This window comes from Homalodisca vitripennis, chromosome 4, assembly GCF_021130785.1.
Source record: "Homalodisca vitripennis isolate AUS2020 chromosome 4, UT_GWSS_2.1, whole genome shotgun sequence".
NCBI lineage: Eukaryota > Metazoa > Arthropoda > Insecta > Hemiptera > Cicadellidae > Homalodisca > Homalodisca vitripennis.
Genome location: NC_060210.1, coordinates 103,548,274 through 103,575,631, shown reverse-complemented (window position 1 = coordinate 103,575,631; position 27,358 = coordinate 103,548,274). Strand labels below are relative to the sequence as shown.

General features: G+C 33.9%; 1 protein-coding gene across 1 annotated transcript in view; it reads right to left on the bottom strand.

Annotated features, from left to right (window-relative positions):
- The window catches only part of LOC124359852 (retinal guanylyl cyclase 2), a 62,253-nt gene that overhangs the window by 11,070 nt on the left and 23,825 nt on the right, over positions 1–27,358 (bottom strand). Inside the window, 13 exon segments of the mRNA XM_046812940.1 lie at positions 1,295–1,387; positions 2,560–2,731; positions 3,990–4,182; positions 4,380–4,520; positions 11,132–11,303; positions 12,090–12,239; positions 15,302–15,464; positions 20,192–20,224; positions 20,226–20,369; positions 21,122–21,205; positions 22,443–22,607; positions 23,747–23,843; positions 25,381–25,471. Coding sequence (XP_046668896.1) covers positions 1,295–1,387; positions 2,560–2,731; positions 3,990–4,182; positions 4,380–4,520; positions 11,132–11,303; positions 12,090–12,239; positions 15,302–15,464; positions 20,192–20,224; positions 20,226–20,369; positions 21,122–21,205; positions 22,443–22,607; positions 23,747–23,843; positions 25,381–25,471 — 1,698 coding nt within the window.

Genomic DNA, 27,358 nt, shown 5'->3' with positions numbered 1-27,358 from the left:
AAAGTTTGAAAAAAATCTCCTGGTTGTCTGAGTTGTCTTCCACATCATGCCCTCTTAGAGCAAGGTCCGATTTGTAAGGAATATTATAATTTCTATTATTTTTCTTATTCATTTTACATTTTATTATTCTCAATGTCGTCTTTGGGGGCATTTGATAATAGTGTCATAACACTGCCCTTTTCCTTGGACTGGTTTTCCATCAAATGTTTTTCCCAACAAAGAAGATTTTTCATGTTTTTAAATCTCTTTTTAGTACTTTCTAGTTTTGAAACCCAGACTTTGTAAATAATTCCTCTGAGGAGGAGAGATTTTAGTCAAACATATGACAAACATAGTAATATGCTGCGTCAGTAGCTACACTCTATTGAAGCCAAGTATACTGATCAAAGTAGGCCTTTGAAAAGGACCTGTTTTGTTAGGCTTAACTGGCCCTGATTTTCTAGTCCCTAGATCATTATGTTTATTCTCATTTGTAATTATATTCGAGTTCGTTTGATAACTAACCATTATATCCCTGCTACTACTCATACTATGCGTAGGCATTGACTGTACACTTGCAGTTGCACTCATCGTTTCATCATTTCGTTTGTTGTCACTAGTTAGTTTTTTAAAGTAGTTAGTTACGTGCTTCATTGCAGAATATCATTACTGGCAATAATGTCAACGTACCCAAATAAGTATCATAGACATGATATTAACAGCACAACACTTCAAGAACATCACAACTCAAGGATGGCACAATGCAAATAGCATAAATTCCAGAGCATCAATACAGCAATACTACTCCACTACTCTACTTTGTGCCGCTGCACAAAGTATGGCATTCGGTGGCATTTATATCATAACAGATAAGATATAATCCATAAAGTAGTAAACATTTATAAGAGCTACAGTCATGTTTTATCATTTGTAATAAGGAGGTATTTGATAAATTAAAAACACACATTTAAACTTATTTATTAATTTATTTTCCTTGCCTTAAAAATTTATTTTTGAACTTCCCCAAGCCCCTCTTTAGCTGGGAAACACTGTATAGGAAACTTAATCAAAATGAAACTTGCTACTCAACAATGATCAACGGTAGTTTGGAGTCTATATCTGAAGAAATGTGGAAAAAGTAGGGACATGACATTTAAAACTCAACCTGTGTAATTAAATATCCCAAGAATAAAGGGTTATCAACAAATCATTGTCAAGTAACTAGTTCTATAAAAATTACTTGTGGAAATGTTTAATCAATAAAGTATTAAATGTATCAAACATTAATGTTCTTCCTAAGATTTAATGTACAGACCAGTAGACTCCATGCGTGATGCAGTGTTGACAGTGTCACCAAACAAGCAGTACCGTGGCATGGTGAGCCCCACTACTCCTGCACAGCATGGACCTGTCACCACAAAAATATCCAAGTTAAGATTAACAAGCAGTACCATTTCATAGTGAGCCCTACTACTCCCACACAGCATGGACCTGTCACCACAAAAATATCCAAGTTAAGATTAACAAGCAGTACCATTTCATAGTGAGCCCTATTACTCCCACACAGCATGGACCTGTCACCACACAAATATCCAAGTTAAGATTAACAAGCAGTACCGTGTCAAGGTGAGCCCCAGTACTCCCACACAGCATGGACCTGTCACCACACAAATATCCAAGTTAAGATTAACAAGCAGTACCGTGTCAAGGTGAGCCCTACTACTCCCGCACAGCATGGACCTGTCACCACACAAATATCCAAGTTAATATTAACAAGCAGTAGGCCTACCATTTCATGGTGAGCCCTACTACTCCCGCACAGCATGGACCTGTCACCACACAAATATCCAAGTTAAGATTAACAAGCAGTACCGTGTCATGTAGTAACATGTAACATGTCATGTTAGTAACTAAATTGACTGACTTTTAGTTACATTGATTAATAGCCCAATAATCAATAGTAAGGAGGGAGACCTACAATTTTTTTGCAGAGTTTGAACCACACATATGTTACACTCTCTGGTCTTAGCTCTGGTTGATGGGCTGTCAAAATTCAGCTTCCAGTGCCTAATACCATCTATTCATCCTGATGATCTGATCATCTTTGCAAGGTTTTATATAATTTAAGGAGTTAGTGCATGTGTCTGGTGATAAAGGGAGAAAGATCCAATTCGCCTTACCCTATAGCTTTCTGGGTTCCAAGCAACTGGGTTTGAGCACATTACAGTATAATTATGACAGTACCTTCATTCCCATTAAAATCATACAAAATCAACAGCTGAGTATTCGAACTACTGCAGAAAAACACATTCCTTTATGCTTGTGAACACTCATTGCATACAAAACATCAGCTTATTATGCTCAATGAGATTGTCAACCTATGGCTTTGGAAAGAATGGCATTGCCTGACGAATCTAATATCATGTACGTCTTTGAAAACCTAACTCTGGTTGCTAGATTTACATTTTTCAGCATTCCACCTCTGAAATTGGTTTAACTCGCTTTAGTTTTGTATGGAATGCAGCTCGATGACAAGAGTACAAAATGATAACAAAAATTTAATTAAGCAGCATTAAATACCTGTATGTAAACCAATTCTGAGTCTCAGAGGTGTGAATGGTAGGTGTCTAATTTTGAATTTGCCACTCTGGTGCAACAGGTCAAGCGCCATTGTTGCTATCTGGTTGGCATGGTCTGACATGCGCACAGGCAGGCCCCCAACCACCATGTAGGCATCCCCTATGGTCTCCACCTAGTGGCATTTATAGAGGTCATTGCTAGGGCTATCAAACAAAGTTTATATATATATACAAGTAAAAGAAACATAACATAGTCTACTGAACGAATGGCCAAATGACGGATTTAGAAGAAAAGTCAATAAGTGGAAAAACCAACTATGAGACGTTGTTCAGGTACCTGGCAGTATAATATAATAATAGTCCTCAACCCTAGAGGGTGGCACAAGAGAGGGAAGACAGATCCAAGGTCCCTTGTTTTGGTTATTTACCTATATTTAAGTAGGCGTTGGTCCTACAAACGTTTTACATTCATACAAAATTAAAGCTGATAAAATTTCCAAGATATTTTGTTCTAATAGTTTTGTTTATATCTGTTACCGTTAATGACATATAGGTTCTTGTAAATGAGTAAGTAAAAAGACCCTTAAGGCAACACATTTTTGTCAACACTTCTGTCACCAGTGTCTCATGTCTTCATTCCACAGAAAATTTGTTAAAAGAGATATTGTAGAGAATTACATTTTCTTCAACATGAGTATTTATTTTATTATTTTATATGAATTCAAACAAAAGTTATATTTTTAAAGATTTTTACTAGAATGAGCAATTTTGGTAGGACACAGTACTTAGTAAAAATTATTTATGGTACTCTCTCTACTCCTTGTACACGATATTACTTAAAGCTATGATCGGAAAAGGGTGGCGGAGGGGTGAAAGGAAAAGTGGAAATAAAAGGCAATTGTTAAATAAAAATTATTTCTAATTCCAAACTGGTTTTTTATTTCGATTAACAATATTAACCAATGTTTATAGGTTAAAAATATGTCACAAATTTGAGTGATGATAAAATAAAAAAGGTAGTGGAGACAAAAGTATGGCAAAAATGTGTTACCATTAGGGGTTTAGGGGTGGTAACATATATCAAAACACAAGAAAACACAAAGCTATAAGAACACAAGATGTTAGAAATTGTATCAACTTGAATTTTGTACTCATACAAAAGTTTTTTTAGGACAAACCCTACTGAGATATATAGGCGAAAAACAAAAAAAGGACCTTTGGCTCCTCTCCCACCCTCTTAAGTAACACATAGGGTTGAGAACTTCAAGTATATTATACTACCAAGCACCCCAAACAACATTTTCAACAACAAATTTTTCCGCTTATTGACTTTTCTTCTAGAATCATTCATTGACTAGGGTAATAATAAAATTGTGCTTAAAACAAAAACTTTTGTAAAGATTTACAAAAATTATGTCTATTCGTAATTACCTTGTAAACATTGTAAGCATTGATTGTAGCATCAAAACAGGTATAAAGGTCATTCAGTAAATCGACAACTTCAAATGGAGTGGAGTAAGCTGATATGGTAGTGAAGCCAACTATGTCAGAGAAGTATATGGTGACTTCACTGAAGTCCTCCGGGTCCACAGGCTGACCCAACTTCAACTTCTCGGCAACAGAACTGCAAATGTTATTGAAATAAAACAATTTATGTATAACAGTGTCACATCCAAAACTATTGCTAGCTTAAACCTTTAACTATGTGAAAATTCATAGCTCCAAAATAGCCCTTAGAGATCAAAAAGATAAAACTATATTGCCATTTTGATCCAAACATTAATTGAATACCCACAATACCTCTGATACCAAATGAATTACCTTGGAAGCATTCTGTTGAGTAGTTGTTCAGTCTTTTTCTTCTCCATATCCAGTTGTTCTGTCCTCTCTCTTATCAGGTCTTCTAGGTTATTTGAGTACTTCTCAAGCATTTGGAACATTGTGTCCACAAAGTTTACTTTCCTATTGGCAAACATTTTATTATTAACACTAAATAGACAGCCAATTTTTATTTCTTCTAATTCTAGCAAAACTCAATTGCCAATATTGCCAAACTCATTGATTTCAGTATGACAACTTTACTAAATTTTGAGTAATTAGTTTAGAATAACATTAACTTATTCAATTACTACAAGATTAATGTAAAAGTGGAATGAAAGACAACTTTTTTGCATAGTTCAAATTTATTTAATTTATGCTTGTTAAACAGTTCTCTTAATAATGTTAAATTATAATGAAAGTTACATCATTAATAAATAAAATAGTATAAAGTGGTTCTATATAAAGATCAATATAATTTATGGATACTTTTGAATCAAAATATGATTTTTTTTCTTTGCTTTACTTCTTTGAAACATAATTGTTCATGTAACTGAATTAACCATTTTCTACCCATTTTCCAAATAAACAGTAAAACAAGTTCAATGTAGTGTTTATTATGCTCATGTATGACAGTGAGGTAAGCAGAGACATGATTATGGAAATAAAATTCCCTTCTTGTATAACTCTTCCCTGGTGGCCTTACTGAAAATACCATTTTGAAAATTACTTAACTTACTTATACCTTCTTAACCCACTTTAACAATTTTGATTTCTCTTTTATTAAATACCATAACTCATATCTGATAAATGGTTTGAGACAACAATTACTACATTGCCGTTTGCACCTGTTTTACTATAGTTAAAGGCATTGCAGTGGCATGTATAGAAAATTATTTCAAGGGAACTGACACATTGTGGAATTTGGGAGGTATAACGTACCCTCCAAAAAAAGGAACTCTGAAATATTTCCCTTGGAATTTTTTAACTTTAAGACCTCATGTGTTCTTGTTTAAAACAAAATCCTGGGTGAAATTTTAATGTTTGTCTTTCAAGATTTTTTTGAGATAGGAGTTTGCACTAACAGATAAAACAAATAACAGCTGAGAGTGGTATAACTTCATTGCTTAGGTCATATGCCTCTTACTTCTGCATATCCCTCCATCTCTAACTTACTCACTTAAACTATTTTAAACTTAGTAATTTTAAGTATTCAATGAATCTTCCCAGTGATCGATATCGAACAGACTTCACATGTGTGTAACTCAACAAGTTCCAATGATAAGGCAGTTTAAAAATACTGAGTCATAACTGGTGGATACATTTCACAACTAATGGTGATGATCCATAATATTATAATAAAAATCTCTACAGTTAGATATTAACTACCATAACTATACACTTTTATTTGGAATTAAATATTATATATGTGTAAACATCATGTATTGGATATTAATAAATTGTTGTATACTATTATTAATTGACTTTGTACTTTATCAACATAATCTTGATTTTAAGACTGGGATAGGAAGGTTCTACTCTTGATTCATTTGTTAAAAAACTTATATGAATGTAAAGATTAAAGAAAGTTAGCACAACGTTATCAAAGCGAATAAATGTAGGCTATTGACACAATATTAGCTACATCTCAGGTTATGAGCACAAACACCTCACTATTGTGCCATACCCATTTTAACAGTAACGGAGAGTAAAGAAGCAAATGCAGCATCAAAACTGGAACCAGTTCTTCATCTGCTGAGGGCCAGGCTACCCCTGCCTTGTCACTCATAATAAAGCTTTGGTCTGAAACTCAAAGTGTGAAAAATGAAAATGATAAAAACTCAATTCCTTAGTAAAGCAAATAAAAACATAGTTAAAATGCAACAATTCATAAAACACTTTAAGTGGATATAGTAAATTATAAATAAAAATGTGTAACACTTTAAAAAGTTACAATGAAAATAATTTGAAAAAGGTAAAAAAGAAAAATAGTAGAAATGTTTAGAATTAAGAGAATAGGTATATGTATAAGTAAATTCATATAATGACTCAAATACATTAAATTCTAAGCTTGATAATCTGTAAAAATTAAGAAAAATATCTGAAAAATTTAATTTTATTGAATGTTCACCATGATGTGGTGATGATGAACGCATATAGTAACAATATTCTAATCTACACAATCCAGTGTTTTAAAACCTTAAAGATCATGACCATCTAAACAGAATGCTGAGGTATGTGAAAAATCGATTGTAAGTAAACAGTACCATATTTTTTTATTCGATTCTGAATTGGGGACCATCTAACTTAAATGAAATAAAACAAGTGTTCAATAGGAATGCAAATACAAACAAATTATAGTTAGTAAACTACAATAAGTGAAATAGTATACATTTCTGTTTTAGATAATGCAGAACCTTATGACAAATTATTTAATCAAAAGAGAACTAAATTTTTAAGTAAATAGCAAATAATAACTGGGAAATAGTATTGAGTATGAACTAGTATGATTAAAAGTCAGATGGTAGTGAACAATTACTGAGTTTTGGTTTCGTTCTACCAATGCACAAAGAGTTAGTACCTAGTAACTTTAAAAATATAACTAATTATTAGTTAAAACTCATTGACAAACATACTCATTAGTTGTGTTATTTTATGACCTAAAACTTTCACAAAAAACACACATAGAAAGATCTGCCTTAAACGTGTATAGCCTTTTAAAATATTGAATTAACTTTCTCCTTGTAATTTTCTGCAGATCTTGTTCATGTTAAGGATACCTATTAAGAAAGATAAAATGATTACCACTTATAAGGTTTTTATTTCTGTTAATAATTATGTCAAAATAATTGCACATGATTATTTATTTTAAACTTAAAATTTTAGTTTTCCATTTTGAAGAAGGCAGCAGATCTTACAATATAATGTTCCACTTTTGTAACACATGGTGTAGTTTAATGGCATTTGGTTAATCTCTTGATTTATGTTAGATTTTAATGAACTTCTCACTGATTTTTAGACAATAATTAAATTCTTAAATACTAGTATTTTTAGGTCTGTATACGTAAAATACAAGAACGTAATATAAAAGACTTCTATTTAGTAAAACAAGAAGTTTTTATAATGTGTATTTTTTCAAATGCCAGTATATCCCAGTTTAAGATTATGTATATGTATTTTTTACCTCCTGTAACAATATACATAAAGTTAAATTTTTTTAAACATAACAAAAAATATTAAATAACTATTTAAATTGTGTAGCCTTTTCTTGTACTTCAATCTTAAACAGTAAAAATAATCGTTTAAGGAGAAATTAAATGAATAAGAATAATTATCACTTGTGAGAACCAAATAAAGTTTATTGGAGCTTACTGAGAGAAGCATTTGAATTGTATATTTTTATAACTCTTAATTAGAACAGACTATACTTCCCTTTCACTTTTATTTTATTACAATTTTATAGCTTTAGATGCTCTGTAAAAGAATTTGTAAATATATAATTATTTACTGATAGTAAATGTTATGAAGCCAAAGTTACAATACTGCTTAATATTATCTACCTGAATAAACTGTTGACAGAGAGGATGTTGGTTGATAAGGTAAGGTCCAGAAATAAAACTGTATTTCCACACAATACTACAAGAAAAGTTAGTGAACTGTTATGCAGTCAGTGTGAATAATTGGTCGACAAAGACCTGTCACACCAGTCTCGATGTTATCTGCTGAACTCTTAGGTAACGATGGGCAAATGCCCACGCAAGTTTCGATAATGACAGCAATGTCACTCACGTGCATTTTGTTATCAATGTCCCACATTGTTATGGACCAGAATGTCCACAACTCATGTCTAGCTTTCATTATAAAAATTATTGCACTTGATAAAATGGAATGATCAATGGCTCTTGTCGTAAATATACTATTTTCCATGAATATGAAAACAGGTTTGCTTTATTATTACTTTCATGCAAAGCATTGATAAATTGTATTGACTAACATAAATAGTTACACATAGAAAGAAAACTGGTTTCATAAAAATCTATCTTTTTGTGACTTACTATTTTCAATTCATTCAACTCTCACACAAACCTACAGACATATAGGTCAAGTGATTGTGTTCTGCATATTGAAATACAGAGGAAGTAAGTTGCTTCAGGGCAATTAATTGACATGTGATGCACACATTTATTGTATGCAACAAGAAGACAATATATTATTGGTTTAAATGTTAGACTTTTAAGATAGATACTTGACTGATCGGTTTTATCATTATATTTTCACAAAGAGTTAATATTTAACACAGTCAACTTACAACGCTGCATCAGAAGAAGTTGCAGCAATGATAATTAATGTGATAGGTATGAGGTTAGTTATAACTATTAATTGTATAACTCCTGCACTGGGCACCTTTCTTATGCATTTTTTGTTGAGGGTCAAAAGTAAAATAGTGCACCAAAATCTAAAGAAGCCCGGTATTATTCTGTAATCTCTGTGTAAAAGTCACCTGTATTCTTTAGAAACAAATAACAATTTTTGTCTGAAAGACAAAAGGTTAAAGTACTCAGAAGGTTAAAGTAGAAAATTTAGGCAATTTTATAACCTGGCCCAAATAAAAATGGCTGAAGATAAATGAATGAAAAATGCCTTTATTAAAGAGACGGAGTTAGGGCTGTAAAGCCCTTTCTACCACTAATCCTCATGTTATATAGAGTAAATGTACAATAATTGAATATAGAAATATGTAAACTGTTAACATATACTTTGTAATAAAATGTAAACGAAAATTGATAATTCACATAAAATGACTCATGAACTTCAAACTACGATTCATAATGAAATGTAAAGAAAAGAAGGTAACAATGTGAAAGTGAAAATAAAAAGATCAATAATACATTCAACCGCTTCAAACACACTGTCTGACCTCACACACACCGCAAGCACCACCGCCCGTCACCGCCCATAGCAGGTCGCTGACCTACGCCCCAAAGTACAAACGACTCCTAAAGTGACTCCTCTTCTAGTAGGTCATTCATATAGTAAGTCATATCAGAGATAAAATTGAAGTGATCGGACAGAAAAATAGGAGCTTTAGTTTTGATAATTAAATGTAGAATGAAAAGAATATGGAATTGGCTTAGTTCTTGGAGTTTCATGAGTGATAACTGCTGAAAAAAATGGTGAAATGTACTCAAGATGTCTAAGGTTTAAAAAAATCTAATACAGTAATACTCTGCACGCTGAAGTCTGTTTGATTGCTCAACAGTCAAATCACTGATCACAACGTCATAGTAGTTAAAGTGTGGAAATATAAGTGTCAACCAGCATCACCTTAATATTGAATGGCGAATACAAAGCAAACTTCTTTAAACTATAGATGCCAGCAAAGACTTTGTTACATATCATTGTAACATGGTCAGCCCATTTCAGGCCTGTATTCATAGTGTCCGAGAGAGATTCTTCAGTTTATTTAGGTAATTTAGTTCATGACTGTTAAGTGTTATTTACGGTGTAGTATCAAGGTTAGTACGGTTAATCAATCTCAAGTTACCTATAATTATCGCTTGCGTCTAGTTTTCATTCAGTTTCTGTTATCACAGCACTTTCCAAACCCAAACATGATTACACCACCTTACAGTTGCAGTCAGGCAAGTATAGACTATCTGTTACCACAGCACTTTCCAAACCCAAACTAAATTTCACCACCTTATAAGGTGTAGTCAGGCAAGTATAGACTATCTGTTACCACAGCACTTTCCAAACCCAAACTTGATTTCACCACCTTATAAGGTGTAGTCAGGCAAGTATAGACTATCTGTTACCACAGCACTTTCCAAACCCAAACTTGATTTCACCACCTTATAAGGTGTAGTCAAGCAAGTATAGACTATCTGTTAACACAGAACTTTCCGAGCCACAAGCAATATGCTTCTCAGTCCACCGTAGCAACATAGATAGGCCTACTTATGATTTGAGGACTTCAGGAGGAATCTTTAAGCCTTATATAAACATAATAATCTATCAGCTATCACATCAAGGATAAACAACCAGAACGAGAACATTTAGTTTTTTTGTTGACTGTGTCTTAAAAAGCATTGGAAATGTTTACCCTTGGGCAGTCAAATTTGACAGTGAACTGAAGTACTGGTATATATTAAGAACTGGTATATATTAAAACGTGAATTATATAGATGAATTTTTCTTCTGGCATAAAATATGATTGTTGAAGTTAAATATTATACTGGTGAGTTAAGTACCACACTTTGATTAATTTTTTAAACATTTTTAACTACTACAATGCTGAACTTTATGTCAGAATGTCTTTTACCGACAGCGGAAGAGAATAATTTAAATAATCAAAATGTAGTGTTATATATTTTTGTAATATATAATGATGGTAAATGTAACAGTGAAATATAAAGCTATAACAAAATATGACCTATTTATGATTAATTCAGTAAAGCTCTGCACTTTAATATTCGAGTGGTAGGTTAGAACAAGGAAGATAAATGGAAAATTTAGAGAAAATATATCTTTGATTTATGAAAAGTCCTTAGAAAACCTTCCCAAGACTGCTTTTGATATTGGGTGATTTTTGGCCTTAATTGATTGGACTAACTGTAAACCAATTAGATACAGTTACAAAAACCTTGAGAATGTTTCAAACTGATTGATTCATTAGCATTGTTCACATTAAATTTGTATTTCGAAGTTTGTTTAGTCGATATTAATAGTTAATAACTAAAATGTGTTGAATTTACCTGCCATGATTTAGTGTTTTAAATAGATCATGGACAGCGTTGAAGTCTGGCCTCATGTCTGGCATCTCTGCCCAGCACTGTCGCATGATGTTGATGGCTTCTGGAGGTGCTGCTCCCTTGCTCACTGATGGTCTGATCAGCGGAGGTGGCTTCTTTACTTTCTCCAGGATTTCTGCATGTCAAAAATTATACAATTTTTAATTTGTGTGTATCAGTTTGAGTTCTTCAGCTTCAGGAATATACTTTAAAGATCTAAAATCATAAAATGCCTGACATATTATATCAAATAAATCAAAATGATATCTAGCATATAATGCCAATGACACAGTGTACTGGGATATGGTGGTTATGACGAGATAACCAAGTACAGTGTGGCTGCTGTTTGAATCGGTGACCAGTGATCCTGTCCTTGCAAGCAGCCCACCTGCCCGGCCATTGGTGACGTTTAAGCCGTTGGTCCCCTGGTTAAGTGTTAGATAGAGCTCCTTAGCCCTAACTTGACCTGGTTAAATAAGACATTCTTTCCTTTTTTTTTACTCTATAATGGTTTAAACCTACCACAACTTGATACAAATATAACACAGAACATTTTCACAGATTTATAACTACAAGTTGGTTTATGTTGTTTCATTTTAAAATATTTTTTTGTAGAGTTAAATTAAATTTTTTTATACCTGTATTTAACCTTTGGTACAATCATGCAGAATAAGGTAGAAAAACAGTCCTTACAATAAACACAATTGTCAGACTGATTCCAACATGATTCCGATTCTGAAAACACTTCAATAAATACAATTAGCTTCAAACATTTTTACTAATTAAACTAATTTGAAACAAAATATTCTTCTCAATTAAAATATATAATCAGGCAACTTAACAATAATTTATTAAACAATATAAAATAATGAAATACATGCAATTATCACAATGAAATGTGCTTGCATGAAATGTAGATTACCTTCTGGAGAAAGTGAAAGCATACAGAATGGTTCTCCACGCACCACCACCTCCTGCATGATGATGGCAAAGCTGTAGACATCAGCTGGTTGTGTTCCCTGTCTCCGCAGACTCTCTGACCGCAGTAGTTCAGGTGCAGTCCATAGCAGATCTGCAACAACCAACTATGTTATTAAAATATGGATAATTGAGGAACTGGTATCATGTTATTATAATCTAATTACTTGTAAGACATATTTTGAGGGTGTTTTAAGGTTAGGGTATATGAAAGTTATGTTTTCTGAGTTTTGGCATATTCATTAACACATTTTCATTATATATGTGTTGAGTTGCTCCTGAATAGTAAAATGTGGAATTTGTCATTGGAATCTGGATTTGTGTCAATTATAAGAATTCTACAAGTTTTGGATGCCACATAAAATTTTAAAACCCTAATGATTGCCATTGCCAAAGAGTTCTTTACCAATATAGCCCACGAAACCATTCAACTGAATGGACACACTAATTTACAGAAAATAACACCAGCAGAAAATTTCAATGTCCCAACTTTGATACTTCAACTAACAAACAGAGAGGAAATGACTAAACTCATTCAATCATTGAAGGTAAAAACCTCTACCGGTTACGACAATGTCTCTACAAGACTCCTGAAAATCTGCAAAGAGGAGCTTGTCGATCCCTTAACAGAAATTATCAATAGTTCATTTAGCCGAGGAATATTCCCATCTGCATTAAAAATAGCTAAAGTCTACCCCAAATACAAACAAGGACCCACCACACAACCTGCAAACTACCGCCCTATATCATTGATACCAACCTTCTCTAAAGTAATTGAAAAGCTTGTTCTTAATAGGATTTTAGAACATTTATCAATGAATCAACTTTTGACTCCACATCAACACGGCTTCTTACCAGGTAGATCAACTACAACTGCTTTGATAAGTCTGGTAGAGTTTTTAGCTGATCAACTCGAAGATGTAAACACTTCCACAGCCATATTCCTTGACTACAGCAAAGCCTTCGACTGTCTTAGCCACGACCACCTGCTATCAAAACTAGCTTGGAATACGAGGACAATCCCTGGAATGGTTCCGAAGCTATCTCACAGGACGAAGCCAGATGACAGAAGTGAAATACACAGCCAAAGGAGTTACACGCCAAATATGCTCAGGACTACAAGCCATCACTCGAGGAGTGCCGCAAGGCTCTGTTCTTGGACCAGTCCTCTTTATCCTCTACACAAACGATTTTCCTCAGTACATGGAGGATTTCAGCAGTACACTGATGGTATGCTGATGATACTGTGCTTCTGCTCGGGAAAATGAATCAAGACGAGCTAGAGATAGCTGCTCACACGGCTGTTAATATGGCAGTGCAATATTGCCATGGCAATGACCTTGTTGTAAACGAGACAAAAACAAAACAGCTATTCTTTGGAAGACACAAAGATACTGTAGGAGGACTGCCTGAACTGGAGGAAATCAGCACTTCAAAGTATCTCGGAGTGACAATAGATGACTCTCTGACGTGGACACACCACATTGACAACCTCTGTAAAAGGCTTAGCGCAGGACTGTATGTGATCCGCAGGATGAAACATATCAGCGACCTAGGAACAGCTAAAACTGCATACTATGCTCTCTACGAATCACATCTTCGATACGGTATAGCAGTCTGGGGAGGTACCACACTAGGCAACCTGCAACGGGTCCTAATACACCAAAAGAGAGCAATTCGGATCCTTGCAAGCCTACGCACAAGAGAATCATGCAGGCAAGCCTTTCAAGAACTGAAGATTCTCACTGTGGTCAACCTATACATCCTAGAAGCTGTGACCTACGTACACCTGAAATCACCCGATGAAGTGATGACTGGAGCACAGCAACATGACTACAACACTCGGCATGCTGCAAACTACCATCTTCCAGCTCACCGCCTAGCGTCCACGGAGAAGAAGCCAACGTATGTCGGAGCAAAGCTGTGGAACGCCCTCCCACTAGAACTGAAGAGGAGAGACCGGCTGCAGTTTGGACACAAACTAAAACTCTGGCTTCAAGACCATCCATTTTACACGATAAATGAATTTTTAAACAGAACTTTCTAACCTGATGTAACAAAATAAAATCTGACGATTGTACTGTTCTCTAAGAATATGTTCAATAAAGAATAATAATAATAATAATTGCTTATTGAGTTAATAATGTACCCTATTTTAATTATTACAGTTTGTGATTCTCAATAGAAATGTTCATATCACTTTTTAAAGATTTTTCGGTTTGCACTTTTATTTTGCCTGTCTGAATATAAACATTTCTCTGTGGCTGTTTTGGAGAAACCTGATGATTATTTCTCAGTCAAGCAGTCAAGACATGCCAACCAAACATATTAATTAAATGACAGAATCCATGCATATATTGGGCAAAATGAATCGTTGACTTTAACAATGTACTTTACAAACTGAATCACCTGAGTGTCTGATTAAAACTGATATAAAAATGTAAAGAAATATTTTATAAATTTGAAACACATCTAAAATATTGTCTTTGTGTACATTACAACATAACTAGCTCAAAGGCAGCTTCATTTATTCCAAATACATTTTCAGGAATTGTTCACAAGAGATATTTCTAAAATTCAGAAAATATACAGAAATACTTTCCACTTCATATTACAATATTTATCACAGTAAAATTAACTATCATATTTAAAAATAAAAGATATGATTAATAATATAATTAATTAATTTTATTCCATCACATTTTAAAAGATAGGTGAACAAGTTTTCAATTACAGTACTTAAAATATATCTCTCAACACTGTACTTTTGAGAATATCTTCTGATATCACAATGCATCTGCCGAGGTACGTATGCAAAAAGTACATACTTTACATCAAGCACATCTAAATATAATATAATATAGATAAATATATAATATTAAATTATGTTTGAATCTTAAAATTAAATTTTGATTGTCAGGAGAAAGAAATAATGAATTTATTTACTGATTAATCACACACTTGATAAGAACTATGAAAGTTCGAGAGCAAAATTTTCATTGAACAAATGAGTATCATAGTACGTCCAACAAAGAACCATTTGTTTAGACATTCTTCGTAATTGAAATTAATATACTAAATTATTATTAGTGGAAAAGAGCATAAAATTAATTCTTAAAATTACGCAGAGAAAACTTACACGAGCAAGTAACAAACCTCTTGCTGTCTTCGGTGCAGAAGGTATTATATTCTGTGCTTCATAGAAAGATGAAAGGCAGTAGTCTGTTATTTTGAGGACCCACCGAGCATCTATGACACAGTTGCGGGACGTCAGAGAACCATGCACCCTGTGAGGCACTGAGTGAAGATATCGCATTCCCTGCAAACGTTTAGACACTATGATCACTGGTGATAGTCTAGGTATCTAAATCTATTATATTATATACATATTTTGTATCAATCAAAAGCTCTTACGCTCTAGACAGTGGCGTCGGGCCGGGGGGGGCACGGGGGGCACGTGCCCCCCCCCCAACATTAATGCAAAAAAAGAAAAAAAATAATATAAATTATCTTTAAATTACGTATATGTATACACTAAAAGTTACGAATGAATAACTAATATAGATCCCCCGTTAGTCTATTTTTCTGTATGCATCTAATTTGATTCTGTGTGTGTAAAGTATGCGCGTGTTACAACTAAATTTACAAGTGCCGGTTGAGCCGACTCTGGCCGGTTTGCGCCCGAGCTGGAGCAGCCGATCGAATGCACCCGAGCCCAGCCGACGCCGGCCGAGGGCCTCCGAGCATTGACGACGCCTGGCGGAGGGATATCATACCAGCTCAGTGCGCGTGTGTTGTGTTTGTGTAGGTGGTCGCCACGTTTTATTCGTTTCAATAAGCTTATTGTTACTAGCTGAGCTGCTATTGTTTGTGTAATTTTTGCGGATGTTCGTTTGTTATCATGTCTAAGAAACAGTCCTCTGTACTAACATTCTTTAAAAAACTTGGAAATTCAAGTGAAAGTGTAAATGAAGATAGACATTTAGCGGGAAGTAGCACTGGAGGTAGCGTTGGTGATGAATCGCCATCTTGTTTTACAGCCCAGATCGTGATGCTACATTCCAGGGCGAAAGTAGAGATCCTTCATTGGGAGTACAAAGTGCAGATATTGCAAAAGGAGCATTTCAGCCTGTTGATTGTTTTAAGGTAAGCAAGATTCAATCCAAATCGAGGCAGTTCAAAGAATCCTGGTACAGTGAATTTAATTGGGTCGAATATAGCCCCATTAAAGACGCTGCATTTTGTTACCCATGCCGACTATTTTGTCAAACATAAGTTCTGGTCGCGGGAGGGGTCATTCACTAAACTGGGCATGAACAATTGGAAGAAAGCTTTGGAAAAATTCAGGAAACATGAGAATAGTGAAATGCATCAAAAATCTAAACACAGTTTTCTCAATGAGTATAGAAAAGCAGGAAGCACGGTAGCAGATTCGTTGTCCTCGGCACATACTAAAATGGTTGAGATGAATAGGAGGTATTTAAAAATTCATAATTTGAAAACATCCTATTCCTTGGAAAACAGAATCTTGCCTTAAGAGGACATGATGAGAGTACTGCTTCATTTAACAGGGGGAACTTTAATAGAACTGCTACAACTGAGATCTACTCAAATGGAGGAAGGAATCCAAACATTAATGAAATCCCCAGTCCATTCATACAAAAGTGCCCAGGTACAAAATGAGATAATAGATTGCATAAAAAGTGGAAATGCTTCAACAAATTGTCCAAGAGGTGAGTGAGGCTTTGGCTACTCAATTATTTGTGATGAACTACGGATATTTCAACCCGTGAAAACAGCTTAGCATTTGCATTCGATACATACTAAAATAGATGGACACATTAAAATCAATGAAAGGTTTTTGGGCTTCGTTGATGTGTCAGACACTACTGGTGAAAATTTACATCACACTATTAAACAGTATCTGCAGCAGTTGGGTATAAGCTTAAATAAAATGCACGGCCAGGCATATGATGGAGCTAGTAACATGAGCGGCAAATTCAAAGGTGTTGCCTCAAGGTTCCAAGAAGAAGAGCCTAAAGCTTTGTACACACACTGCCATGCCCACTTGCTTGATCTGGCTGTTCAGAGATTTTGTGAAGAAATAAGACAGCTTCGGAATTGCTTATCCATAGTAAATCACCTGTATAACTTAATTAATGCATCAGCTAACAGGTTTTCAATATTTGAATCAATATGTAAGCAAAGCGGAGAAACAAAAATGAAAAGACTGGTGAGCTTGTCTCGAACTAGATGGACAGTTCGACACAAAGCAATCCATGTAATTCTAGAGCAGCTCCTGAAGTGTACGAAACTTTAGTAGAAATAGTTTTTTTAGTAGAAATATTACTCTTGCCAATCTAATACATAAATGGTTTGTATGGATTCCCCAGCTAAAGCTTTGAGTCTAAATTGATACCAAGTAGTTTTACAGACTTATTTACAGAATTACGTAAACTAAAGACAATTTCCTCGGTCTTGTTATTATTCACAGTTAATTTATTAGCAGAGAACCAGAGATAGGACCTTTCCCTCATATAGCCCATAACGACATCATTTAATTTTGAGTCTCTGTCTGATGATAACAGAGTAGTATCATCAGCATACAAGACAACCTTACCAGGGACAAATTTAGGGAGATCATTAATGAAGACAGTAAACAAGAAGGGGCCCAAGACTGAGCCCTGGGGAACCCCGCTTGCCACCCTCTTAAGTCTTGATCTCTGGTCACCTACTTTGACAAGCTGAAGTCTATTGCTCAAATAAGACATAATCAAAGACAAAGCATTGTTCTCCAGACCATAATATTTCAATTTGGAAGTTATTGCAAACGATGTATCAAATCGTAAAATTGCAGCCGAAGCTGATGGTCTAGCCAAACAAATCAAGCACATTTGAATTTGTATTCAGTTTTTAAAAACTATTGCACAGCGTTTTGAGTCAGACTGATATACTCTCCAAAGAACTGCAGAGTGAATCTCTTGACATTTCTAAGGTTTTTGCAAAAGTTGAATCAGTCATTGACTGTTTAAAACTGGACAGAAATGATGATGGCTTTATTCAGATGTGGAATGAGTCAGAAGAACAGTGTAACAAATATGGTATGAAAGGTTTGTCAGTTGAAAGGCCTTCACTACCACGCAAAACGGAAGATTCCGAAAAAACTTGAAGCTAGTAGTAGCTCTTCAGATGCTGCATTTCATCAATCACCTGAACCTGAACCTGAACAGATGTTCAAGACTGGCATTTACTTTGCTGCTTTAGATACAGTAATTGTAAACCTGCAATCTCGTTTTTTCCAAGAACGATTATGATAAAATCAACTGCATTGCCCAGTTACTATTTAATTGGACCGAAATTGACAACAACGCTGTTATGGCAATCCAAAAGTTTTATAACTTGTCTTTAAGTTTCTCTGTACATCTTAAGTTTTTTCACTGTTATGCAAAGAACAATTTTGTCAAAACAGACAAAGCAACCACAAGAATAACGTTCCAAGAGTTGGCTGATTTTTTTTATTGAGAATGATCTTCAAGCCAGTGCACCAGATGTTTGGCAGCTACTAGAAATATCACTTTCGTGGCCTATCACAACAGCAAAGCGCAGAAAGATCGTTTTCTACATTACGAAGGCTAAAGACATTTCTTCGAAGCACCATGACAGAAGACCGCTTAAGTGGGCTTGCCCTGATGTCTATTGAGCAAGAATTGACGTCTGAATACATGAAAGATAAAAAAACTAGATCTGTTAGTTGACAGATTTTCAAATCTAGCCGATAGGAGGCTAATGCTTCATTAGAAGTAACGAAAATTGGTTCGTTGAAAACCATTACTGTAGTTCTGTTCACCTTAAAACTTTGTCTTGTACACAAATTTGTTTTTGTGTTATAAATGTCCTTGCAGTTATGTCTAGAATAGAATAAACTTGTATAATTTGAAATTGAGTCTTTTTACAATCCATCAATATAGTAAAAATTGATTAAAACCAATGTTTAACAAAAATACACATATACTTTACTTTAGTTCTTAAGTGGTAGTTTTCAAAAAAGTTTCCACGGGACCACCCCCCCCCCCCCCTCGGAGACATACATACACATGATATTCAATTATTAGGTCACGCTACGCCTATGGCTCTAGATATGCTTTTTGTGGATCTAAAATACATCGGACTTCAGTGCTCAGCCTCACAGACTTCCAAAGTAAATACCAACTTAATATCAGCTGATTGGTTATAACATTTACTAGCCAACTCGATTGATTGCGTATAACCAGGCCCGTATTTAGACCAGTTTTTACGAACAATTTTACCGGGCCTTCAGGGAGCCCAAGCTGACACTTGTCAAACATCTGTGTTGACGGACAGAACAACACAGTGGCAGGACATGTCGGGGCCCACCAAAGCCGAGTACAGCTCTGGCTATAACAATTAAATGACATCTAAGAAATTATGTTATGTGTTTATAAATATACTTGACTGGTTTTTACAGTATGTCAGTACAAATCTCAATGTCAATATCAGTTTGATAGATAGAGTATTAGTCAATATCGATTATAAATTGGTATAACTAAACCGATCTATGTAAATATCGGTTGTATTGTACAACTCATGGATTGTTAATTGTTTGGCAGCAAACATCTAGAGTTTTACCATTTTTTACAAATTGGGTTGTTGATCGAGATGGATTTTCAACAGTTGTGTTGTTATACATTAGAAGGAAATGTAACTGTAGAACTAGCGTTAGTAAAATCTGCTTGTATTAAGGTCCAAAAGAATATGGGGGTAGTATTTTACCAGAACAAAATATCAACTGTAGTCACAATTTCTGCTCATCCTCAAGAGTTTTGTTAGTTTTACATTTAATTAATGTTAGCACGGCGAGGTACTGTGTTAGTGGGGTGTTCTGTTCGGTTTAATTGGAAGAGAAGACTTATATTCCTTATTTTGTCTCAAGCACAAACATTAAAAATTTATTGTTATTTATACACATCTAGTTATTAATTGTATAAATCATAAAGATAAAATACTCTATAACAAAGGAAATGTTACCCGGACGAGATCGGTGAGGAGGGAGAGGCGGAAAACTCCAGTCAAGTTTGATTTCGTCCTGCATGAGGACATCCTCCAGCGAGCCACGGCTACACCACTCCCACACCAATGCGGGTCTGGCTGGCTCGGTCAGACAACCCAGCAGCGGGTTCAGGTTCTCGTGGCGCAGACCGTGCAGCTGTATACAAAACACTGTCATTAGGAGTTCATACAAGCAGCTTTAAAAATAAATAAAATAGCTAAGAGTTGTATTTGGATGATAATATAGTCACCACTATATGTATATCTCAAATTTCTAGGCAAACAATTATATTTGTATTATCTTATGATTTGAAATGCAAAGGTACAACATATAGCCCGGTGCATTGTTGCCAATTCCGATTTTTAGAAAGTTGAGATAACTGTTTGTAAGTCATAGCAGAGTAGAATGCGTATTTCGTAAAGACTTTTAAATCCCTAGATATAGTTGTGATTATTCTCATTAATAAACAATATGTTCTCATTGCTGTATAAAAAAATTCTTATAAAATGAAACTAATGCACTATGAGATTGCTTGATTGTTTTATGTTTTATTTTTATTACGAATAACATGTAAAGACATTACAAGTTAATGAAAGCTTATTAAAATTAAATCAATGCAACTAATATGAAATGAATTGAAAATCAAACAAGTGTATTAAGCAAATTTTCTTCCATGGTTTGTATTATAGTATAGAAATTTATTAGCTCATAATTCATAAATAAGCTTTGTATGCTTCAAAAAATTAATAATTACACTTAAAGTTACATTAAAATAGCATAGGAAAATGTATAAACGTTTAGAAGAAATATAAAACTTTGATTTATTGGAAAACCATATTAATAAGATTCAAATTACCAATGTATTTGCAACTTAGGGTAGCATAACTTATGATTAATTGAATTCTCACCATAACTAGAACATCTAGTGCTTTTGATTTAAGCTCATATGTATTTCCTTGAGGCGGCATGTGTTTCAGTTGAACAAGATCTCCCTGAAAAAAATATATTAAAGTTCAAATATTAAGTCATTGTACCACAGTAGAGAAGTCATCTTAAAATATTTTTTGGAACTTAACATACTGTATGAATTAAAACTGAATATGAATCAATAGACTACAAAGGTTGGGCATGAAAAGAAAAAGATCAATTAAGGGTAAATTTGGAGCAGAAACAGCCAGTGAAGGGATCTAAAATGCTGAGAGAGCAGATTGTTATTTCTCAATACAACATGACCAACTGACAAATGAAAGCTTCTGGGAAAACTGTGGAATGCACTTGTTCTGTCATTTATTATACATAAGCATAAACTTTATCTGATTGTGGTTTAATGTATAACCAAGTTCAAAATATAAATAATAATATATAATGACAACAAAATTGGGATGGCACGATGAAGTAGCAACAGTTTTTTTTTCGAAACAGTTTTGATAGTGAAACTGTTGCGCCATGAAACTGCTGCGCAATGATGGCAGTAGCAACCGATAACAAATGTCTATATGGCAGCTGGCTGATTTTCCTGTTCTAAGCTGTTCGCAACAGCTTATTTGAAACAGGCACTGAATCAGGATCAGTTTATGTTTGTGTGGAAAAGTGACTATTGTAGTTCCACTGTTGATTACAGTTCTTATTTCTTTGTACTTTGGTTTGTTTTAAATGTGCTGTAGTTTAATTCGTTAACTACAATATGCTTTGTGAGTCATAAACACAGCACCAGTTGGTAATTTATTGAGGTATCCTAATATTAAATATATGTATATGACAAATTATTATTCATATTATCTTACATTTGTTTACATTTATTTCAACCTATGTTTCGATCAGTAATAAGAACAAAATGATAGTGGTAATAACAGTTTATAAATAAATTATTTAATGAAAACTTAAAGAATATCATTTTATTGCACTAAAACGGTGATCTGAATGACATTAGTTAAGGCAGACACGATTTATTAACTATTTTGATGCAACAGAAACAGCACGGGACTTTGGAAACAGCATGGTTGCATCTAGTATTCTTTAATCCAGTAGTCTTAACTGTTGGAACACATTAGTTAAATTAAACTGATGCGCAGTGTAAACTGTTTAGCAAAAACAATAGCTAAGGCCATCACGTACTTTTGTCTAATAAGCCAAGTTCAGCTCTAGAATTATTTTTCCTGAACGAACATAAATCCTTCATGGAAACATGTCTGAGTAGGTACACTAGAACAGGTGCTAGATGTTACTCACATTGTACCTGGCTCGTGGGTCCACGATGAGAGGTCGATTGGGAGTGGAAGACTTGAGAGAACCCACTGAGCCCTTGAGCAGATCTGGCTTGTCCACCTCTGGTCCGCCAAACTCCTGCAGCTGTTGTAACCAGCAACACAGCATTGTTTCTATCCCCTCGTCCACCTGGCTCAACCAAACACAATATCTCACACAAGTATAATATAGGTTTCTTTGAATATCATATTTCTTTATCATCAACTCAGTTGGAAACTTGTATATAATATGTTAAAGACAAAATTAAGTGATAATGATAATGATTTATTTACATCTAAAAAATCATACAATATTTACAGATTGCAATTATAGAAAATACTAGCCTTCCTTAACCAGTTATGAAGGCTAGCAATACAAAACAAAAATTTAGAATCTCAGAGTCCACCTTTATATATTTCACACAAAACATATATCGGACTTATGCGGTATTACACTTTTTAAAATAAACAGTACTAGAACATAGATCATGACTAAAGCTATACCAATAACAATATAAATAATAAAAAAACAACACAAACACTTATAGTCTACCCTAAAAAGATTTTTTTTATTATTGAAAACAAATCTGATCATAAATAACAATAATAAATTAAAGTACATGTCTTCAAGCATTAATGTTAGTGATAGTTTTAACAATTCAACAAATAATTGACCAAAGGTACTAACTGAATATATAAAATTAAAGCAGACAAGTTCAAGATAGTATAATTGTCATTAAAAACCATATTTGAGATATGAGAAAAAGATTATATACACTGTGTGTTGCAATAATACTGTTTTTATTTATTTCCTACATTTCAATGTGAACTTTATACCTTAGATTAGTATAATCTGGTTCTTTGATGGTTGTACATAGCTGAGGAAATAATTCACATGGTAGTAAGTTAAAAAAAATTCTGTATTGCCATTTCATATCATAAATATTTCAATAAGATTTGTGAAATGAAAACTGCAGATAAATTTAGTATTAAATAAATAAATTAGTCTGGGTTAATTATTTATGTTCTATAGAAAGTGTTATTAATAAAGTAGATAATAATCCTATAAGATAAATGTAAATCGTCCGTTGTTTTATGAAACATACATGAAACTGCTTTTTATGACTTAAACATACAAACTAATCATCAATAAGATTATTATTTTTTTGAGAATTGAACTATTTCTTAAATAAATAAAATAAGCCAATGACTAAAAAATAAGATTGTAAGGTAATGTTAGGAATCTGAGAATAATAAAGAATCATTTTAATAATTGTTTAATATACTTACCCTTCTGCTTTCTGGGGCTTGTGGAAACACAAAGTCTGCTGGTGTCAAAAGTATCTTACATGGACCTTTAGTCATCTGTCGTTTATGGTATTGTTTCCTGGAAAATGTGTAATACAGTAATTATATATAATGATTATACATAAAATAATTAAAATATATTTATATATTAAAAATAATAAGATAATAATACAATATATGAAGTTAAAGTAGGTACTTTAGTAAAACTATATATTTATAGAATGTAGTAAGACAACAGGATTTCATCATAAAACAAGTTTAATTTCTGCCCTCAGTTAAGATAACCATTAATAAAGATAACCAAAGATTACTAATAAGATAAGTATGTAATCTTCTTGAAAATGACAATAAAAGACACTCAATGTGGCTAATGTTTGACTGATCACTCCACAATCGTATATTTAATCTTCTGCCAAACCTCATTTCAATTTCCAGTATACACATATGAGACATAAACCAACACCAGTTGTTAATTAATGCCCAGTTTCTGTTGTTAGAGCTTATGAATCAAGAGACCTCCGCCAATCATTCACCTATCAAAATACTTCACTATCATCCAGTAAGAACTAGAACTAAGAAACGTACAGACATAGTTTATATCATTAAACTTTTTCCTTATTGCCGTTGACACAGAATTACAGTCACAGCAAGCGTCTTTCATATTAAAAGTACCAATCATGCACTCTGGTGTTTTGAGAGGACCAAGATCATGTGAGAAATAAAGAAGAATAATAAGTGGCATAGATTGGTGGAAGAAGATGATGCAAGCGTGATTTTGGTGAAGGCTTGTAGGATAGTGATGGAGAGAGTGAAAAAGGAGAGAATGATCATAAATTTATAAAAAGGAAGATGGAACCACTTCTGACTGAGAAGGACCCCTTGGATAGGCAGGTAACAAACCAGAGGAGAAAACTAAAAATAAGTGTGAGTGGACAGTGGAGAAATGATTTTGGAATGTGAACTAAGGGATGATCTGGAATTCACAGCCGAAGAGCTACACATGGTACTAAGAGAAATGAAAAATGGAAAAGCACTGGGCTATTATGGTGTAATGAGAGAAAATATAAAAAGAGTGTTCAGAAGAGTCAATGATAGTGAAGAAATTAACCCAATATGTTGAAAAGAAGAAATAGTGAATTCGTTAGTAAAAAGTAAGTATAAGGTCTATTCACGTTTGGTTAAAAGGCACAGGCCAGTCATGTTGTTAAAGGAAGGTTGGAAATAAGTTGATTATAAGAAAGATGAGGAGTGGTTGAAGAGTGGAGAGAGATATAATATGAACATTTTACAACATGGGTTTACTTATGGAGTCGATATTAGTGGATATGAAACGTGAAGTGAGAAACGTATCTAGTGCGTTTGAAGGTAAGGAGATGATAAGCTAAGCAGACAGACCCTTGTAATCAAAAACATGATTAAGATATTCCTAGGGACTGGCTTTACTTTTTATGTTGATATGTGTGTTAGTTTCTTATTTATTGATTAAAAAAAGATAAGTATACAATTTGTTTACATATTGAAAGTGGATGTGGAAAATTAGTTTGTGGACCAAGGACAATCGATTACAAAATACATTTTTCTTTGTGGGAAAACAATGGGTATACTACTTTGATTACCTGGCCATCACCGCAACAAGCACGACGATTGTGACAGAGGTGAGGGTTCCGGCCAAAACACCCAGTAGTTGAACTCCTCCCGACAGAATACCTTTAACAGTCCAATCATAGCTGTGTTGTATGACATTTTTAAAGCAAATTTTCCATTTAATTTTGTACAAATATATTTTTTAACAGTTTTAAGTATCCAAATACATGGTCACATAATTATGCATTCCAATTTATTTTTAGTATCAAGTAGTGCTTTCAAAATAAAGTAATATATCTGATATTCCCAAAGGGTGTATCGACCAATAGGCCTTTTGAAGGTGACCCAGTTTTATGCCAGTCGAGTTTCAAAATCATGCTGTCAAAATTTTGTTGAAATTGAATCAGTAATTATGGTAGAAAAATAATTGTGTACAAATCTTCATTGAGCTTGCAGGCTGAGTGGGTTGTACAGCTTTGATTAAACACAGGCCATTTTTACAAATCAAAATATTTTTAGATTTTGCTCTATTGAGATGTAGTTTCATTGTAGGCTAATTTTAAGAATTTTCAAGTATTTACTAGAAGTTGAATCAACACATAAATAAATAAAATGAGCTATGTTTATTGGTAAGGAAAGAATGTTGATAAATTTGATAACTCCATAATGAAGATATAATGTATAGTTATTTTAATTTTTGGTTAATTTTAAACTGTTTTTTTATCGTCTAGTACGCTGTTGCAAACTTCAATTTAAATCAATTTCGCTCAAATACATACTATATATACTATGGCATTCTCTCCCTTCAAGTTACTTAATTGTAAAATTTGTCGTTCAGAAGGACTTTTTTATTTAAGGATCATTTTTGGAATACCATTATGTTTATTGAAATAAAAATAAAATTTGCCATATATATTATTATGATTTATTTTCGGTAAATTCCTCTTGTTCTACGACTTTACATGTTTTACATTCATGATCCACAAACATTTATGGACTTTTAGAGAACAATTTATTATTTTTAACATGACTATTTTCAATCAAATCTTTGGTGATGTATTTTATTCTCCTGCTAAATTATTTTATAAGAACTATTTTTGCTGTCAGGTGGGACGTTTTTGTTAAAAATTATTAATGAGCTCTATTAAAAAAGTATCTGCACTACGTATTGGAATAAAGGCAAAAAAATAGTTTGGTAAATGGTTTTGTTTAATATTATCAATAATATCCTGTAGATTAGGCTTTAGTTTTAGTATTCCGAAAAAGACTCCTTGCTATAAGTTAATATAGTTCAAGGAATTTCAATATAAAAAGGTGAGCTGATTCAGTGAACCTTGGAACTATCGTCCGATTTAACTACCGCTTCTCGATTGGTGGAATTCATTGCATGGACTCTGCCTAATACAAAGGTTTCGCTTTTAGTCCTCTCGTTTGTAGTATGAGTCTGAGTCTCGTTTTGGAACTCCCCCCAGCAGTGTAACCCGTCGGCTGTAGCAGTGCTGTCTTGGCTGTCATCTCGTGATGAGGGATATCCTAACAAACTTTACGTTTTCTCAGTGGCTGTAGTAGTGGAGTCTTGGGCCCCGATGCCGTTTGTGAACGTGGCTGCAGTAGTAGTGCCGCTTTGAACTTTGTCTCTTGTGCGATAAACAGGTAGATTCCCTCCAAACTTGTTTCCTGCCTTGATGCCAATGTCTTGTTAGTGACAAGAGGGTGGTGTCGTAATAGGCCCAATCTTCCATTAATCCCGCTACAGCCCTGGAGGCTTGAACGAGCTGAAAATGCGCCTTCCCCTTTGGATGAAACCAGGCATGGAGCTGAACAACGTCGGTGAGTTGGCATCACTTGTTATTACAACGTCTACTATATTCAGCCCCGTCCTTTCATCGCCGGATTTACATACTTAAAATAGTGTTAATAACTCATTTTATTTTATTATTAACTTGTTAATATCAACATAATACATGATCCTACGAGCCGGATATTGTTGTATAGTCCTATCGATGTAAT